Source organism: Bos indicus x Bos taurus, chromosome 1, assembly GCF_003369695.1.
Source record: "Bos indicus x Bos taurus breed Angus x Brahman F1 hybrid chromosome 1, Bos_hybrid_MaternalHap_v2.0, whole genome shotgun sequence".
Taxonomy (NCBI): Eukaryota; Metazoa; Chordata; class Mammalia; order Artiodactyla; family Bovidae; genus Bos; species Bos indicus x Bos taurus.
Window position 1 is genome coordinate 99,506,407 of NC_040076.1, and position 20,045 is coordinate 99,526,451.

Consider the following 20,045-nt stretch of genomic DNA (forward strand, 5'->3'; position numbering starts at 1 on the left):
ACTTAACATAGTTTCATTCAATCTTTCATGTTACATGATATGTGGGTTAAACCAATAATTACCTTATGTAACCAGTTAACTGGGCCTTACAACTCACTCAAGGTCCCACAGCAGGTGAGTTATGGCAGGACCAGGACTCAGACTCAGCTCTGCCCTTATTTCTAAGCCCAGTCATAGCCGCATGGCTATCATTGTCCTTTCTCATCTATGCTGGTTATAATCTTATACAGTTGAATCTACCAGGTGAAAACATTTGATGTGTTCTTAAATAGGTATTGACAGGCACATTAATGTGGAAAGCAGTGGTGCAAGAGTTAGTATCTCAGCTATTGCTTAGCAGTTGAGATTATTAGTCCAGTAATAAGATTCAGTGTGGAGTCTTAGCTTAGACATTTTTTAGACTGACTGCAGAACAAACCCCTGATGGTTCAGACAAAAGAGTTTGCCTGCAATGCAGGAGACCTGAGTTCAATCCCTGGGTTGGGAAGATCCCTGGAGGAGGGCATGGCAACTCACTCCAGTATTCTTGTCAGGAGAATCCCCATAGACAGAGGAGCCTGGGGAGTTAAATCGTCCATGGGGTCGCAAAGAGTCGGACATGACTGAGACTAAGCCCAGCTCAGCAGAACAAAGCAGATATCCTACTTGCAGTGTAAGTAAAAACAGAGATTAAAAACTACAGCCTATTTAGGAATCCAAAAATAAGTTCACTACAGGTGACTCTCTGGAAGGGAAAAGTTGAGAAGTGTGAGTAGATTGTGAGAGAAACGTCTCTCTCAACTCTTACACCCCCGCCCCCCATGTGTCGTATATTTGATATAAGGAAAAGAGCGTTTTAGGCTTGTCAAAGACTTAGATTCTAGTTCTGACTGCCTATTGTGACCTTTGGTAAGCCACTGAACAGTATGTATGTGAGAGTTCTGAACTGCTTGGGTTAATTCTTCGTGGGTCTGCCATTTGCTAGCTCTGTAATTTTGTGTTGTTATTCAAACTTTCTAGAATATAGCAGGGGCTCAGTAAGTGTTAGCCAACTGTTACCCACTCGGGCACAAAGCTTCCAGCACCCGCCCTTTCCCTTTTCTCTTTCTCTTCCGCTCTCTCCTTCTTCCTCCCATTCTAAAGGGCTCCCTTGCTCCCTCTGCGGGCCGACGGCCACAGTACCAAGCCTTCTGGTTGCTATGGGTACCGAGGTAACGCGGTAACCAAGGAGACCAAGGCGGAAGCTCTGGGCTGCTGGCTGCGGCTTGCTAGAGTGACGCCGACGTCTGGGGGCTCCAGGTGGGTCGGCTGGTTGCGGTGGCGGCGGGCGGTGGGCTTCGCAGTCGGCTTAGCGGGCAGCGCGCTGGGTGTGGGTGGTGCAGGAGCGGGTGGGACAGCAGGAAAGGAGACTGGACTCCGGGGGAAGCTGGGGGTGCAGGTCCAGCAGGTGTTAGTTGAACACCTGCCGTGTGTCTTACACTGGGCCAGGCACGCGGGCTGCAGGAAGTGGCTTGACTTCCGGAGTTGAGCGTCTTTTCTCCAAACAAAAGACTTTACAGGCAGTGATGCTATTGGATTCATGAACGAGGGTGAACCCCAGATAGTGAAACGTGGGGCTTCTTCACATCACTTGTACCCTTTCTATAACGCAGACTTTTGGAAAGAAGTTTTTGAATCTTGAAAAATTTGGTGCCCTGACAAATCATTTTCACGCCCCTTTTGTAACCTTCCTTCTTCCCAGGCAGCCACATGCAGGCACTTCATTCTTAGAAGTCAACTCTTCCCAAGTAAAGATCTCGGTGAGGGGTGCCAGATTCCTGAGAAATCTGAAGCTGTGGGAGTTTTTTCTTCCTCGTCAGCGTTAGAGGAGCTCAGATAAATATTTCACTTACGTGTGTTTATATATGGAGGTAGCAAGACGTTAAAAAAGTACAAAGTTAGCTACCCAGGATTAGAACATGCTAACTGTATGTTTATGGAAGATGAAACACACACACACACAAACACACACACACACACACACACACACACACACACACACACACACACACACCCCTACCTCTACTTCCCTCTAGCACCTTGCCTAGAGTCTGCTAGAGGTCTGTCCTGACCTCCCATAGTATTGCCAGTTGTGTCACAAATTAATTATTTGAAAGAATCTCAGTCCTTTATTTCCTTGAAATCACTAATACTTCCCACAATTACTTGCTTTTAAATTTTTTCCTACCTCCATCAGAGTGTAAGTTTAATGAGGGTTAGTACTATCCTTGCCTGGTTCACTTTGTTCCTCAGTGCTTTACCTGGTATATGACACATGGAAAAAAGAAAACAAAATGGGTGTGTTTGGTTTAATTTTTTTTTTCCGTTGGGTAGATTGTTCATTGAATTTAAAGCAGTGGGAAAAAATTAAATACTAAAAACTAGCACATTATTGGAGAAGGCGATGGCACTCCACTCCAGTACTCTTGCCTGGAAATCCCATGGACGGAGGAGCCTGGTGGGCTGCAGTCCATGGGGTCGCTAGGAGTTGGACACGACTGAGCGACTTCATTTTCACTTTTCACTTTCACGCATTGGAGAAGGAAATGGCAACCCATTCCAGTGTTCTTGCCTGGAGAATCCCAGGGACAGGGGAGCCCGGTGGGCTGCCGTCTATGGGGTCGAACAGAGTCGGACACGACTGAAGAGACTTAGCAGCAGCACGTTATTACTGATAGTACACTGTGTGTGGGCACTGTACTAATTGCTGGGGATTCAAAATTCAATGGTAGGTCTGCCTTCAAATATTTGGGATACTTGGGGAAATAACCTTTATATAAGCAAAGCAGAAAATAAATAAATAAAAACACATGACAGCATATAGTAGTAGCAAATGAGTGTAATACACATTATTACACATGTTCTTACAGGAGAGAATCTCATTTCTAATGGAAGAAACCTTCATGATAGAGGTGGCCTTTGAACTGGGCACTGACAAAATAAAAGTTGGTGAGCTGAGAAAGTGGAAAATAAGGCATAAGGCTTAGGAAGATTGGAATGCATAATGCAGGATCTTAACTACTAAGCAGAGTAGCTAGGTATTTTTCCCCTGTGTTTAGGGGGAACCATTTAGAGACTAAATACATGGGAGCAATTTGTTATGCACTAGGGTTTCAGTGGTGTCTAAATAAATTGCTGTAAAATTTAGAAAATAGTTTTGGTCAAACAGTTCTTTTTATGACAGGTTAAGTGTACAACAGTGGGAAAAATCTGAATGATATAGATTAGTTATTTTAAGTTGTAGATTTTAAATCCAAAGAGGATCTAACAGGACTGAGAATAAAATCATAATTTCTGGTTTGTCACCAATCTTTGATGGGTGCCTTAATTTTTCCAGGCCTGAAAGATGTTCACAAGAGAACACCTTGGATAACAGTGGCATGTATGAGAACGGATGGGAGAAATAGACTATCAATATATAAAAGGACTTAAGTTTCTAAAAGGTATGGTTTATAAATTTAGAACTTATTATATGTAATCACATAAAGTTTTAGTTGATATAGAGGTAATAGTAATTATATATTACTTTATTATTATGCCTTTCAAATGACTTTTTAAGCTCCAGAAGAGTTTAAGTCTGACCCAGAGGCTCATTATGTTAAAAATAGACTTGAAATCAGAGCAGCTATGAATAAAGCAGAGCCTTGCTGCTCCCCTCACTTACTTCTCAAGGTAGTTTCTAAGACTACCCCTTTCCCTGAACCCTGAACTCTCTGAAGCCCTTTAGGAGCTCACAGCTTTATAGCCATGAATCAAAGACCTTTTGTTTGATATTCTGCAAATTAGGGACGAGGAGGCCCACAGCATCTTACAATGGATAAACAAAGAGGCTCAGACCCCTCTCACACAAAGGTCTCTTGAGTGTAAACTTGGTATCTTTTAATATTATCATTTTTATTTTATTGAAAAAATATATTAAAATGTAGTTCATTTACAGTGTTGTGTTGATTTTCAGGTATACAGCAAAATAATTCAGATATATATATATATATATATATATATATATATGCTGTTTTTTAGATTCTTTCCATTATAGGTTATTACAAGATATTGAGTATAGTTCTCTGTGCTATGCAGTAGGTCCTTGTTGGTAATCTATTTTGTATATAGTAGTCTGTATATTTTATCCTTTCTCCTACCCTTTCCCTTTTGGTAACCATAAGTTTGTTTTCTATGTCTGTGGGTCTCTTTCTGTTTTGTAAGTAAGTTCATTTGTATCATTTTTTTAGATTCCACATATAAGTGATATCATATGATATTTGTCTTTATTTTCCCCTGGTGGCTCAGACAGTAAAAATTCTGCCTGCAAAGCAAGAGATCCAGGTTCGTTCCCTGGGTCAGGAAGATTACCCCAGAGAAGGGAATTGCTACCCACTCCAGTATTCTTGCCTGAAGAATTCTATGGCCGGAGGAGCCTGGTGGGTTACAGTCCATGGGGTCGCAAAGAGTTACACACTACTGAGCAACTAACACTTTCAGTACTTCACTTAGTATTATAACCTCTAGGTCCATTTCATTCCTTTTTTATGGGTAGTAACATCCCATTGTCATTTTCACAGGACTACTTTTCAGTTTTAGTTAGAAATTATTTTAAAAGGGTATCTTACCCCTTGATGTAAAGCTGAACTTTTTCAGTTTTTTGTAAATGAACCTGCACATAGAAGGTAAAAAGTGGGTGACTTAGGTACCATTTAGTGCTGTGAGGGAGTGCTTAATTATCTTAATTGGCTGAAATATTGAATGCAGCCATGATATTAATCCCTGGTTTACTTTCAGGGCCTATGGTAGGAGAAAATGACATGTGCTTATTTAGTAGGCCACTCACAAGCACAAGATATTATGCTATGGATCATGTGTTTATAGTCCTTTCTTTAGCTTTTAAAAAAGATGTTAATTTTAAAATATTATATATAGCATAATATTATATTTTAATATTAAAATATATTGCATATGTAATACATATGCATTTAAAATAAGGATCATATCAGACAGATAAAATATTACCTTTTTTATTAATTTAAGCAGTTTTAATTAAATTCATTTTCATTTAACATTTCTTGCTTGGGTCTTTAATTTCTTAGTACAATGGTAAACATTTTAATCTATTCAAAATAGCTTGCTTATTAGACCCCTTTAGTATGTGTTAATGGAGAAGGCGATGGCACCCCACTCTAGTACTCTTGCCTGGAAAATCCCATGGATGGAGGAGCCTGGTAGGCTGCAGTCTACCGGGTCACTAAGAGTTGGACACGACTGAGCGACTTCACTTTCACGCATTGGAGAAGGAAATGGCAACCCACTCCAGTGTTCTTGCCTGGAGAATCCCAGGGACGGGGGAGCCTGGTGGGCTGCCATCTATGGGGTCACACAGAGTCTGACATGACTGAAGCGACTTAGCAGCAGCAGTATGTGCTAAAGCAAGGAAAAATCCTTATTTATTGACTTTTAAATCTTCAAGTCTAAGATTATCTGGATGGTTAGAAGAATCAACTAACCTTAGAAAAGATAAGTTTTCCATTACATGAAAACAGTGGTTTCCCAAATAGCGCATTCTGCCAATGGTGTGATGGTAAATTGTCTTTGCCTAGGGCAACTTTTGAATACTTTGAATTTCCATTAGTAAATTTCTTGTTTCCATTTTGTGATGGCAGGCCTCGATCTTTGGATTGCTTTCCCAAAGTGGGAACTTATGAAAAAGGATGATTTAGAACATCATAGGCTGGGGGGTTCCCTTTTCTCCACACCCTCTCCAGAATACATTGTTTGTAGATGATTTTGATGATGGCCATTCTGACTGGTGTGAGGTGATACCTTCACCGTTGTAGCTTTGATTTACACTTCTCTAATAATGAGCATTATTAATCATCTTTTCATGTGTTTATTGGCCATCTGTCTATTGGTGAGAATGTCAACTGATGCAGTCATTATGGAAAACAGTATGGAGATTCCATAAAAAACTAGGAATAAATCTACCATATGACCCAGGAATTCCTCTACTGGGCATATACCCTGAGAAAACCACAATTCTAAAAGACACATGTACCCCAGTGTTCATTGGAGCAATATTTACAATAGTCAGCACATAGAAGCAACCTAGATGTCCGTGAGAGATGAATGGATAAAGAAGTTATGATGCTTTTATACAATGGAGTGTTAGTCAGCCATAAAAAGGAAAGAGTTTGAGTCAGTTGTAATGAGGTAGATGAGCCTAGAGCCTCTTATACAGAGTGAAGTCAGAAAAACGAGTATCATATGATAACACATATATATGGAAGCTAGAAACATGGTACTGATGAACCTAGCAGAGAACAGACTTGTGGACACAACAGAGAAGGTGAGGGTGGGATGAACTAAGAAAGTAGTATTGAGATACATACACTGTCATGTGTAAAATAGTGGGAAGTTGCTAAATAACACAGGGAGCCCAGCCTGGTGCTCTGTGATGACCTAGAGGGGTAGAATGGGGAGAGGCTCGGGAGGCTCAGGAGGGAAGGGACATATACATATAATTATGACAAATTTGCATTGTTAGATGACCCAAATCAACGCAATACTGTTAATTGACTTTTCACCAATTAAAAAATAAAATGAGAAACAAAAACAAACAAAATACATGAGCCATTCTGGGTCATATTTTGTATTTGTATCGGGGGATAACAAAGTTGAGGACAGAAAAATGATGCAGTCTAGTAAATCAGGGAACAAGAAAACTTTCCAAGCAACTACTGAACTTTTGCTATTCAGTTATAAGAAAAAAAAAAGATCAAAGGACGTATGGAATTATGAGGTTTGCATAATAGTTTATCTGTATTTCCCTGGTTCCATTAGGAGACTAAAGTTTTGTGCTTTGGTAGTCTTCCTACTCGCGTTGTTATATCCTTATTGTCCAAAGAAAGGTGACTAATTCTCTGTTGGTTTTAGGAAAGGAAATAGGCAGAACAGCATGACTCACAATTATAATTTTCCTTTTTTCTTCATGCAAGAAAATTGACTCATGTGTGTGACTTGATAAAACCTTTAATTGAGAAGAAGCCTTACTAATTGCATTCAGTGAAGCAAAATGCCCACTGAATAAGACTATTTATTGGTTAAGTAACATTATCAGCAGAGCTGTAAATCTGAATTATCTCACCCTAATGAAATTTACAGATTTTTCTTTCATTCATTTCAGTCTTCATGTATCCATTCAGCTTTATGCATAATGTACATACACATATAAAATTGTATTGTATATATCAATGCATAAATGAAACTAAGTCAATTTAAGTTATTGTAATTAATCAGACATATTAATTTGGGGCATTCTTTTTTTTTTTAATGATAATGATAATGATTGCATTATGGAACTTTTCATGGAAAACTTACTGACAGTAGACTGAGGATCTGGCAGTTGGGTTTCTGATAAAAATCAAAAAGGGATACATAGACTATGTTACTCTATGTTCTAGAATTTTTTAAAAGGTATCTTTTGTAGCCTCTGTTTGATAGAAATGAGACGAAAAGTTTCACCTACAAAGAAAGGATAGGAGCAAACCAAATTTGGTTTTTCATTCCTGTGATTTCTTTAGTTCTCTTTGACACTGATTTCAGCTTTGAAAGACAGGACTGGGTGGTGGAGAAATGAGTCTGAGTTTGATGTCTCTCCTAGTACTTTCTCCTTTCAAAATGTCCCACGGTGTTGTCTTTATTTGTGTGATTTTTCCCTTTGATTGTGAGTTCTTTGAGGGAAGAAGCCATGTCTTATTTACCATTGTGACTTCAGGACTCGCAATATGCATCAGAAAGGAGCAGCTGAATAACTGTTGATTGAAGGCACAAATAAACCTAGTCTTATTATATAGCCATTATGTTACTTACAATGTAAAATTATTTTGTATAATTCCGTTTTGGAATTCTCTTCAAAGAATAAATTCCTTCAGAATTTTTCCAAAGTAGTAAAAATCTATCCTTCCAGGCTTGATTTGATTTCTGGAAGCAAGTAACTTGAAACTAGATTTGAGTGAACAGAACAGTTGCTCCTGCTGGACAGTATAATTTTTAGTTTTGAATGAGGAATAGCAAAGTAGATTTGTGTGTTTGTGGACTCAGCAGACAGTCTCAGAAGAGACATTCCAAAAATGTTTTATCAGTGGTTGCATCATTGAAATTATAAAATAATCCCCCAGAGATTTGATTCATTCGATTGTGTGGACAATAGATTTACACTTAATTATTCCTATTTTGTTATACTTGATAGTGTATTTACTCAGGGTTGGGAAGATCCCCTGGAGAAGGGAAAGGCTACCCACTCCAGTATTCTGGCTTGGGAAATTCCATGGACTGTATAGTCCATGGGGTCGCAAAGAGTCAGACGTGACTGAGCGACTTTCACTTCACTCACTCCTATTCTGATGTCGTCTCTCCTGAGTCTTTGAGCAAAGCTTCCAGATTTATTTCCTCTTCTTCCTTATAAAATTTTCATACTGAATTAAGTAAGTCAGACAAAGGAGAAATATCATATAACATCCTTTATACGTGGAATCTAAAAAGAAATGATACAAATGAACTTACTTACGAAATGGAAAGAGACCTACAGACTTGCAGAACTAACTTATGGTTTCAGGGTTGGGGAACAGATGGGAGAAAGGGATAGTTGGGGAGTTTGAGATGGATATATACACACTGCTGTGTTTAAAATTGATAACCAACAAGGATCTACTGTATAGCACATGGAGCTCTGTTCAATGTTGTGTGGTGGCCTGGATGGGATGGGAGTTTGGGGGAGAATGGTTACACGTATATATGTGGCTAGGTCCCTTCGCTGTTCACCTGAGGGTGTCACAACATTGTTTGTTAATCAGCTATTGAAGAAAGTGAAGGAAGTGAAGTCACTCAGTCGTGTCCGACTCTTTGCGACCCCATGGACTGTAGCCTGCCAGGCTTCTACATCCATGGGATTCTCCAGGCAAGAATACTGGAGTGGGTTGCCATTTCCTTCTCCAGGGGATCTTCCCGACCCAGGAATTGAACCCAGGTCTCCCGCCTTGGGCGCAGATGCTTTACTTCAGTACAAAATAGAAAGTTAAAAAAAAAAAAGTTTTGTAAGGAACTCTCATTAGCTACATTCTGTATTCTGCTTTCCAAATGCTTTTTAGGCACTTAAGTCACCCATACTGGGCCTCAGCCTACATTTCCAAATTTACACCTACTTTCCCCTCTCCATTCAAGAGCTGCTTTCCCCCCCGCAGTGAGGAAAGTTCATCCAGTCCACATGTTCATATATTAGCCTCCTTTCACATTAAAGCCCCAGGTTAAACGCTAGCCAGCTTGAATTCTCTTCTTTGGCTCCCTTCTTATATCTGTAAATTTTATAGCCTCTGTAATTCCTACCTTGTTTTATGGTGTTTATATATAGGTCTTTTGTGCCCTGTTTGACTCTACACTATGGGAGCCAGAAAGCAGATCTTCTCCTTGAGTCCTTCATATCTCTCAGTTTAGTGCTGTGCATATAATAGAGCCTTAATAAATATTTGTAGGGGTTATAGCACATATATAAAATGATGGTATCAGATAGTTTGAGTCTTTATACTATGGACTCCATGATATTGCCTCTTATATTTAAAAGTGTCTGAACTTTGAAAGTTTTTATTCATATAAAAATCTAATAATTGTGCATATGCTGTGATTAGTTTCTCAGTTGTGCCCAACTCTTTTGCGACCCCATGGACTGCAGCCCGCCAGGTGCCTCTGTCCTTGGGGATTCTCCAGGCAAGAATACTGGAGTGGATTGCCATGCCCTCTTCCAGGGGATCTTCCCAACCCAGGGATCGAACCCAGGTCTCCCGCATTGTGGGCGGATTCTTTACCAACTGAGCCACCAGGGAAGCCCAATAGTTGTGCATGCGATTCAGTAATTCAGCGTTACAGAGTAAATGATTCTAGAACCTCGAATAACTTGGATACTCAGGAAATAGGGTGTTCTGAATAACTTAATTTTCTGGTTAACTTGAGTTAGGCAAAAAATCTTTTTTTGTTTCATTTCTTGTTGAAAAATTCTTTCTCAATATGCTAATTTCTGATGGTAGCAGAGTATTGTTACAGTTTTTTGATAAATGAGATTATTAGACTGCCTTAGGGTAATTACTGCATACCTTAATTCTTATTTTACATTAATATATATATATATATATATATATATATATATATAAAGTTTTTGAGCTTGAATTGTGTTTCTAAGGTTCTTTTCACTATATTTAGCTCTGGATTTTATTTTTGGCTGGGAACAAATATCTGATATATATTTTTGTAATCTTAATCATAGAAAGAGTCAGAATATGTGCTTTTTTTGTTTTAATGATTTTATTCTTCATTTTCAGTTGAATGTTTCCGCAGTCTTGTGCTATGTAATTTTTGGTAAAATTTTTGTTCCATCAGATATGTTATAGCTATAGCTATATTAGTATGTAGTTATTTGTATAACTTATATATAGCATATATAATAATTTCTTGTTGCTTAACCTTTGATTTGACCTCTTCTCTTAAAATTATTTCTGGTTTAAAATTTTTCCTGAATTATATGTAGTTTCAAATCTTTAATGTAATCATTTTACCTCTGAAGTAATTCTTTTGCCTTTGTTACTTTTTCAGAAGTTTTCACAAATCACAATAATTTTTAGGTAATACTAAGAAAATCATGAACACCAAAGATTTTGTGGTTCTTCCATGGGGAAAACCTGGAAGTTCTGTAAAGCTAAAATATAAGTAAGTGCATATATGTTTATTACTTAAGTAGAAGAAGTTGCAAAAGTTTCTATGTATTATAATTTAAATACTTTTCATGTGAAGCTGTTAGAGTTGAAGTAAAATTTTGTGAATTCTCATCTCCATTTTCTTCACATTGCTATATTTTTATAAGAGAATAGATTTGAAAGATTATAAATCTATTATGGTTTAAAATGAGACTAAAAATATTTATGGCACAAGAATCTATGCGAATTGGGACCATCAACTATTGAAGCAATTTAACAGAAAGTTACTAATTTTACTAACACGTATTCAAAATTATAAAAGAATCACCCTGAAGAACTGAAAGCAATTGAAATTGAGAGAGACTGTCAAGGTGAGAAACCTTTAAACGGGGAAAAGAAATCACTAACTAAGCTGAGTTCCCTGCACTCTACAGCAACTTCCCTCCCATTAGCTATTTTACACATGGTTCAGTTCAGTTCAGTCGCTCAGTCGTGTCCGACTCTTTGCAACCCCATGAATCGCAGCACGCCAGGCCTCCCTGTCTATCACCAACTCCTGGAGTTCACTCAAACTCATGTCCATCAAGTCAGTGATGCCATCCAGTCATCTCATCCTCTGTCATCCCCTTCTCCTCCTGCCCCCAATCCCTCCCAGCATCAGAGTCTTTTCCAATGAGTCAACTCTTCGCATGAGGTGGCCAAAGTAATGGAGTTTCAGCTTCAGCATCATTCCTTCCAAAGAACACCCAGGGCTGATCTCTTTTAGAATGGACTGGTTGGATCTCCTTGCAGTCCAAGAGACTCTCAAGAGTCTTCTCCAACACCACAGTTCAAAAGCATCAATTCTTTGGCAATCAGCCTTCTTCACAGTTCAACTCTCACATCCATACATGACCACAGGAAAAACCATAGCCTTGACTAGACGGACCTTTGTTGGTAAAGTAATGTCTCTGCTTTTTCATATGCTATCTAGGTTGGTCATAACTTTGCTTCCAAGGTGTAAGCGTCTTTTAATTTCATGGCTGCAGTCACCATCTGCAGTGATTTTGGAGCCCCGCAAAATAAAGTCTGACACTGTTTCCACTGTTTCCCCATCTATTTCCCATGAAGTGATGGGGCCAGATGCCATGATCTTTGTTTTCTGAATGTTGAGCTCTAAGCCAACTTTTTCACTCTCCTCTTTCACTTTCATCAAGAGGCTTTTTAGTTCCTCTTCACTTTCTGCCATAAGGGTGGTGTTATCTGCATATCTGAGGTTATTGATATTTCTCCCGGCAGTCTTGATTCCAGCTTGTACTTCTTCCAGCCCAGCATTTCTCATGATGTACTCTGCATATAAGTTAAATAAGCAGGGTGACAATATACAGCCTTGATGTACTCCTTTTCCTATTTGGAACCAGTCTGCTGTTCCATGTCCAGTTCTAACTGTTGCCTCCTTACCTGGATATAGGTTTCTCAAGAGGCAGGTCAGGTAACGTAATGTATCTATTTCAGTGCTACTCTCTCAGTGAGTATACCTATGGCTAATTCATGTTGATGTATGGCAGAAACCAACATAACATTGTAAAGCAATTATCCTCTCATTAAAAAGAAATAAATTTTAAAAAAAATTATAAAAAAATATATCAATGACTACCCTTGCACTTTTCAATGTTAAAGGACATTACCTTGAGTCAGTTCTCCTAGGAAGGGTACCTTCTGTCCTAGATTGCCTGGAAGATGCATTCAGCCTGAACCAAACAATTCTGGGTATTGTGGGAATTTCAGGACTTGTAGGGGTACCAAAAGGTTCAATGTACTCTTTCCCTTTGAGGTCATCTAGAATCACTGGAAATTTCCAAGGCCTTTGTCTCAAATATTATTCAGAACCAGCCAGCATGGGCTAGGGGCAGAGTATTGATATTTTAATTTTAGTTTCTGAGTTCCTTGATCCAGATCAATAGTACTGTGGTTACTTAGTGTCTTCAGAACTTTCCTAACTGTCACTTCACCTTTGAGATATTGTGTGTAAAAGCGTTGTGTCAACTGGAAGATGTTATATGGCATTATCATTATTAGGTTTATTAGCTTTTGGTAGGGAATGGAGCTATCTAATTGCTAGTATTGCCAATTTTCCTTTTTTTAATGCAAAAGAAATGGGCCGTGCATTTTGGTGATATGTTTTAAGTCTGTGTGTATTTACCTTTAAACATTCATTCAACGTTTGTTAAGTACACATATTCTACACACTGTGCTAAGGAATGATGGATACAAAAGAAAGAAGTCACAGTCTTTGCCCTCAGGTAGCTTGTGGAGGATGCGAATATATAGAATTGTATCTACAGAGTCATATGAAACATGGTGTGATATTAAAGCACAGGCAGTTATGAGAATATAGCCCAAACTGCTAGGGCAGATGTGAGGAGGTCTTGTCTGAAAGATGCAGTTACTTGGGTGGTTACTGGGTGAAATGTGTGCAAAGGCACACAGACACGTAGTCTGGCGACTTTCAGGCATAGCCAGTTCGCTAAGATTTATAGAAAAAAATTGGAGAGAATTGCAAGTCACCTAGTTAATAAATTAATTTGTATGCCACACTAAGGAGTTTAGGATTTGTCTTGGAGATGAGGGGGAGTCACTGTTCCCTGGCCTGTATGTCTCCTTGATTCATCCATGATTCACAACCTATAGAAACCAGGCTTGGATCCCCCATTCTAAGGTCATTGCTCTGGAGTTTCTTTTCTTGCTCTTTCCTTGTTCCAAGTTTTTTTTATTTTTGTTTGTTTGACATTGTCTTCACAGGTGTCTTAATATTGTCTGACATGTTAGAGTTCTCCAACTCCTGTCTCTGTTTCCCAGCCTCCACACAGTTTTAGTGGGTTGTTTCTGCCTCTCAGATTTGCTGTGTTGACATGGTCTTTGTAGGATCAACTTCAGGGTCTGCCCTTCTGGGTCTGCTGTCTCCAGGAGGAATCTTCTATCTTGTTTCAGATCCACAGAAGCCCACAGAATCAATTTGACCACTTGGTCAGGAGGCTAGTTCCTTTTTTACCACAGTGAGATTTTCCAAAACATTAAGATTTTGTAAGCAAATAAGTGACACAGTCACATTTGTGCTTTTTGAACTCTTTCTCTGGAGGCCATGTGGAAAGTGTTGTAAGCTACTGAGACTTTGGGCCAATAATTCTGAACTGTGCCCACAGCCTACCCAAGAGTGACCTCGTTCAGGAAACAGCTCCTAGGGTTAGCTCAGGTTTCTTCCTTTTCCCTTCCCTGATCGGTTTTTAGGTCCAGTTAATTCTGTTTCCTTATAGTCCTCGAATGTTGCCATTTTTGTCCCCACTGTCTCCATCTAGTCAGACCAGCACAATATTAATAGTCTCTTAACTGGCTTCCTTACTCAGCTTTGCACCCTCTAATTAATATTCCATGTGAAGAAGGCTGAGCCCCGAAGAATTGCTGCTTTTGAACTGTGGTGTTGGAGAAGACTCTTGAGAGTCCCTTGGACTGCAAGGAGATCCAACCAGTCCATTCTGAAGGAGATCAGCCCTGGGATTTCTTTGGAAGGAATGATACTAAAGCTGAAACTCCAGTACATTGGCCACCTCATGCGAAGAGTTGGCTCATTGGAAAAGACTCTGATGCTGGGAGGGATTGGGGGCAGGAGGAGAAGGGGACGACAGAGGATGCGATGACTGGATGGCATCACTGACTCGATGGATGTGAGTCTGAGTGAACTCCGGGAGTTGGTGATGGACAGGGAGACCTGGTGTGCTGCAGTTCATGGGGTCGCAAAGAGATGGACACGACTGAGCAACTGAACTGAACTGAACTGAACTTTCCATTTATCTCCCTGGACTTGGGGTCATATCTTTGACTCACTTGCTCTTTGGTGACTCATCGCTATCTCTGAATTATTTCCCTTTCTTATCTTCTTTATTTTTATTTTGGTTCCTTGCCATAGCACACATACCCAAGTGGCCCACATTGCTTAATTATAATAAAGCACCAATGAAATAATGAAAAGATTTAAACTCATGACAGATAATGAAAACTAGAGAACTAGGTTGCTTTACTTCTACAAAGCAGAGAGAGTGAGTGACTAATGCTGACAAGAGAACAGAGTTGTAAGACAAAGGAAATCAAGCTGTCAAAAGCTTGATGAGACTCAGACATTATTACAGAATCTTCTGTACAGGAATCTGTTAGGGGGCTCTGCTCTATCCTCAGAAAGTTTTCTTTTTGTTGCTTTCCTTTGTGGAAACAATCAGTGGTGCTTGCCTCAGTTTCCATTTATCCCTTTGATGGCTCCTCAACCAAAACTCTTAACAGGTGCTTTTTGCCTAATAGGCCCCAAGCAAACTCTTCTCTCTTTCTTTCTTTCGTATTGTACATGCATGGCATAAAGGTAGAAATTTATTGAAGTTTTCCAAGATGATTTATTTAGCAAAAATATGTATTCTGCCTATACAGAATAGTTATTTTAAACACTGTGATTCAAACTACTTGAATCCTTTGAAGGCAGTATGAAAATTAGAAAATGATTTTTAGTTTATTTTCTATTTGTGTGTCATGGATATTTGTGCATATATAAAGACATAGCTCATGCATAAAGTGAATATAATTTGAAACTTCTAGCAATGTATTATGAAAAACAAAAGTCCAAGATTTGAAGTTGTACCTTGCTTGAGGAGAATATTAATTGATGGCAAATGCTAGCTTTAAAAACTGTATTTCAAAGACAAAAAAGGAAGTAGTTAAAATATGCTATCACATATTTATTACTCCTAATTTTAATTAAATTTTTTAGTAAGGACAAATAGGACTATAAAATTATTTTGCCTTTTTTCTTTTTTTTGGAAGGGTTTGTTTGTTTACCTCAAATGAAATTTTACATTTAAATCATCTGCACTTAAATCTTGTTCAGAAATGCTCAAGAACTGAGAATGGAGAAAGTGCAACTAGAGTTGGAGAACCAAGAGATGGAAAAAAAACTACAAGAGTTCCAATTAACAAGGAACAAAGAAAAGGAAGAACGAGGGTAGGTGACACTTTTAAAGAATTTTAGAGAAATAAACTGATCTCCTCATTATAAGCTGAGGTCCTTATGTCAACAACTGTTTTATGTTTATGTCAAGAACTTCCAGTTCTTCCCTGGTGACTCAGACAGTAAAGAATCTACCTGTAATGCAGGAAAGCCGGTTTCGATCCCTGGGTCAGGAAGATCCCCTGGAGAAGGGAATGGCAACCGACTCCAATATTCTTGCCTGGAGAATTCCATGGAGAGGAGCCTGGCAAGCTACAGTCCCTGGGGCAGCAAAGAGTCAAACATGACTGAGCAATTAACACGTTCACATCTAATAAGCAGAGCATTGGCTTTTTTTTTTTTTTTTTTAAGAAAAACTATTTTTATATTGGAGAGCATTGGTTTAATCAAAGATATTTCAATGAGGTACATCATCCCAGGTGACAAAGTTTATTGTGTGTCTTGGTGTTCTTATCCTAATGATCCAATGGCCAGTTCTCTCTTTTTTATTGTTGTTTTGGGGGTTTTGTTTTCTCTTGTCTTTTTATTGTTTTGTAAACTTCACTGCTTTGGACTTAGTTTGGGCTCCTCAGCGGACTATGAATATATCTGTGAAATGGAGTTCCTGAAATTAGCCCCCAAGAGTGGTTTCCATTAGTGGAGGAACCTTTTCTAGGTGTTTTCAAAAATGTTCTAAAGCTTGACTGGGTTTTCAGAATACTAAAATGCTTTTCTAAGGTCACATAGATAGTAAATGTCGTAGTCCAAATGAGAACCTGCCACTCACTGGTCAGGAAGATGAAAGTTTGGTTTTCCAGTCTTGGTTTTATTATTTATTAACTCTGTGATCTTGAGCAACTTTTTTTCTTATTATTATTTAAAATGGGACTTGAGGTCCCTGCTGTTGACTTCAGAGGATTTTGTGAGGCTCAAATGAAAGTGCCTTGAAACTATAAAATGAAACCTTTTGCCTTCTTAGCAATCTCTGTTACCTTTCACTGTGGGAACTAATTTGAAGTCTTAATAAGGCATTCATCACGTAGTCGATCTGCTGAATTTGGGTCATATTGCTTTGTTTCGTTTTTCTCTTTACATTTGTGAACACTTAGCTTTTAAAAGTACATGGCAATCTGTAAAATTTCTTATAAATCAGTAAAACTATCTTTAGTCATTGTAAATGTCTTTAAAAATGAAATTCTTCATCTGTGTTTGGACATTTCACTTTTATTCATTTCTTTTCAAATCTTCCAAATATAGTAGAGTTATATATTAGAATTACTGAGGCTATTGTGGCATTATTGATATTTCATTTTCATTTTGTGGTGGTCTGTTACATGTTAACAACTGAATTTCCATTTCCTGAAACAGGGAAAATATATTTGTTTTCATTAAAAGGAGAAATGTATTTAGTAATTACATTTTGTCTTCCATTGATATATATTGAAGGTCAAGTGGATACCATTGGAAATCTGGACAAGTAGGCAAATTGGGTAATCAATCATACACAATGTCACAAAATAAAGGAAATGTTATTAAGGTAAGAGAACACTATTTGAGTCTCAAGCAGTTTGCTAAGAATATATAAATTATTTTTTAAGATCTTGCCTTCCCTTCCATACTTAAGAACCTACAATTCTTATTTTTAAAAGCTTTACATATTATTGGATTTTGATTAAATTTTATGGGTTAATATGCAACTTTCACTGTTCAGATATGTTTTTGGTTTTCATCTGCACATTGAATTTTAAAAATTCACCTTCAGTTGAATTTTTCTAAATTCAGTTTCTCCTTTCAGTTCGGTTCTGGTTTTCAAGTATGGGAAGCAGAACAACATAGTTCTGTATTAAAGTGAAAGTGAGGTTATTTGATATAACAAATGACAGACTTTTTCTGCCTTTTTATTGTATCACATTTATTTAATATGTTCATGTTCTGCTTGAATAATAATTATTCTTAAGTTGTTGATTCCATGTGTGAAGATACCCGAGGGAAAACTGCTTTAAAATTTCCCAGCTATAGCATTTCTTTATCTTTACTATGTATTGTAAAATATAACATTATATTTAAGGTTAAAAGAATAGGAGTATCCTTATGTAATGAAAACTGTTTTGCTTCTCTATTCTTTAGTACAAGATCCGTGACTTTGTAAGTTTTAACTTATAGAGCTTTTTCCTTTTTATGTACCTATCATTAAACTTTCATTGGACCAGTTGGCATCTACAAATACCTTATTTGGCACTTCTAGCCTTTTTGGCTTTGAAAAAGCTTTTTATTCTTTACTGTCTTTCTCTTACTGAGATATGTGACTTTAATTTTTGAGTTAAAAGTTTTATAATCCACTTTGCATTTTTCATTATCTTTCTGAGACATTGTTCCAGGCTTTAGATGTTGTTGTAAATATATTAAAAGTGCTGACTCTTTGTGATTATTGATTTATTTATTCAATAGCATTTATAAGTTCCTTCTTTGTCTCATAGTGAATTGTCCTTGTTCTCAAGGAGATCCTTATGTAATGTAGAAGACAAGGCACATATGAAAATATCTACAGGAAAAGTCACTATGTAATTTTTGCCATTTAGTGTATGAATCCTTTGTGCTTGGGAAATAATAGTTTACCTCTAAAATATGTGAGAGTGTGCTAGATATATTTGTTAGGAAAATTGATGAATAAGTCATAATGCCAGTTCCCATAAACCTCATAATTGAGTAGGAGGGTGAAAGCCTGGGGTAGGGTGGGGAGGCACAGAAGGTGGGAGATAAAGGAAGATTGGACAGGATGGGAGGAGGACTGAAAACCAGACTCTGAGTCTTGACTTTTTTCACTGGGTGAATGGAATTCCCTAAGAGTTTTGAAGGCAAGTTTAAGGTAATGATGTGTACTGGCTGATCTTCTCAACATCCAGTGCATTTGGAGTTTGTAAGTAGAGTAGAGAGCAAGTGATATTCACATTCTTTTGATCATGTACCATATCAATAAAGAATTCATTTTGAGAATGAACTTGCTATCCACAATTTTTTATTTGCTTATAGATATAATCTATTTATATGCATACTAATTTACTAATATGTCATGTGCATTGTAAAACAAAATATGGACATTAATCAGGGATGATATAAATATGAAGAGATGTTTCTTTTTCTCTCTTTGGTCTTCTCCTGAGCTCCCTCAGGCATGCATGTATGCTACTTTTACCACTGGTACAGAGACAGAGAGACTACTTACAAGACTATTAAAAGGTCCGATGAGAAGAGTTTGAATTAGAATGTAGCGAAAGAAATATAAAGGAAACATGGAACCAAACACAGTGAGAAAGGAAAGGAGAAGTAAAATATATAAGTGATATTCCAGAATGAATTGCCTAGGAGATAGAATAAATGATGGAGCTGGAGAAAAATTTCTGGTGTTTACATTTAGGCTTCTTCCTTCCTTCCCCCTTTTTCTTTTCCCAGACCTATTGAGGTCTGGTTGGCTAATAAAATTATATTTAAAGAGTACAACATGATGGTTTAATATACATATACATTGTGAATGGATTTCCCCCACTGAGTTAATTAACATATCCACATTTGCTTTAGTTTTTATAAGAACATTTAAGTTCTACTTGTAACAAATTTCAAAGACTTAGAGTTTTGTTTATACTCTAATGTGCTGGCTGAAGCTGAGAGAGTAAATGTGCCACCTAAGAATTTATAAAAAAGGAGAAGAAGGGTGTGAAGGATAAAGGGCAGGTATGAAGGATAAAGCTCAGAAAATATGGAGGCAAATAAAACTTTAATATTTGCTCACTACCTGTTTTTTACCAACCAACAGTGCTTATCCTGTTTTATCTCTTTGAGTGCTTATATCACTCTTCAGAGACAGTTGCTCTTTTTTACAGTTCCACAGATGAAGTAATTTAACACCGAAAGTTGAATAACTTGCTCATGTCAAAGGTCAGGGCCAAGATTTGGAATGCAGGTTTTCAGGTGGCTAGTTTGGCATCCCACTCCAGTACTCTTGCCTGGAAAATCCCACGGACAGAGGAGCCTGGTAGGCTGCAGTCCATGGGGTCACTAGGAGTCAGACACGACTGAGTGACTTCACTTTGACTTTCCACTTTCATGCATTGGAGGAGGAAATGGCAACTCACTCCAGTGTTCTTGCCTGGAGAATCCCATGGACAGAGGAGCCTGGTGGGCTGCCGTCTATGGGATCGCACAGAGTCAGACATGACTGATGTGACTTAGCAGCAGCAGCAGTTCTAAGATAATTTGCCAGCCCTCTAGCGAAAGGAGCCTGAGAAGAGAAAGAATGG

At 38.0% G+C, this 20,045-nt stretch overlaps 1 protein-coding gene across 3 annotated transcripts in view; it reads left to right on the forward strand.

Annotated features, from left to right (window-relative positions):
• Positions 1-1,207: 1,207 nt before the first annotated feature.
• The window catches only part of ZBBX (zinc finger B-box domain containing), a 124,652-nt gene continuing 105,814 nt past the window's right edge, over positions 1,208-20,045 (forward strand). For 2 of the 3 annotated variants that reach the window (XM_027542043.1, XM_027542053.1), the window contains exons 1-5: positions 1,208-1,278; positions 3,356-3,461; positions 10,645-10,758; positions 15,652-15,765; positions 17,197-17,287. In XM_027542043.1, the coding sequence (XP_027397844.1) occupies positions 10,691-10,758; positions 15,652-15,765; positions 17,197-17,287 (273 nt within the window). In that variant the 5' untranslated portion in view covers positions 1,208-1,278; positions 3,356-3,461; positions 10,645-10,690. Of the gene's footprint in view, positions 1,279-3,355; positions 3,462-10,644; positions 10,759-15,587; positions 15,766-17,196; positions 17,288-20,045 lie in introns of those variants that run through there. The other variant, XM_027542064.1, reaches the window with a different exon arrangement.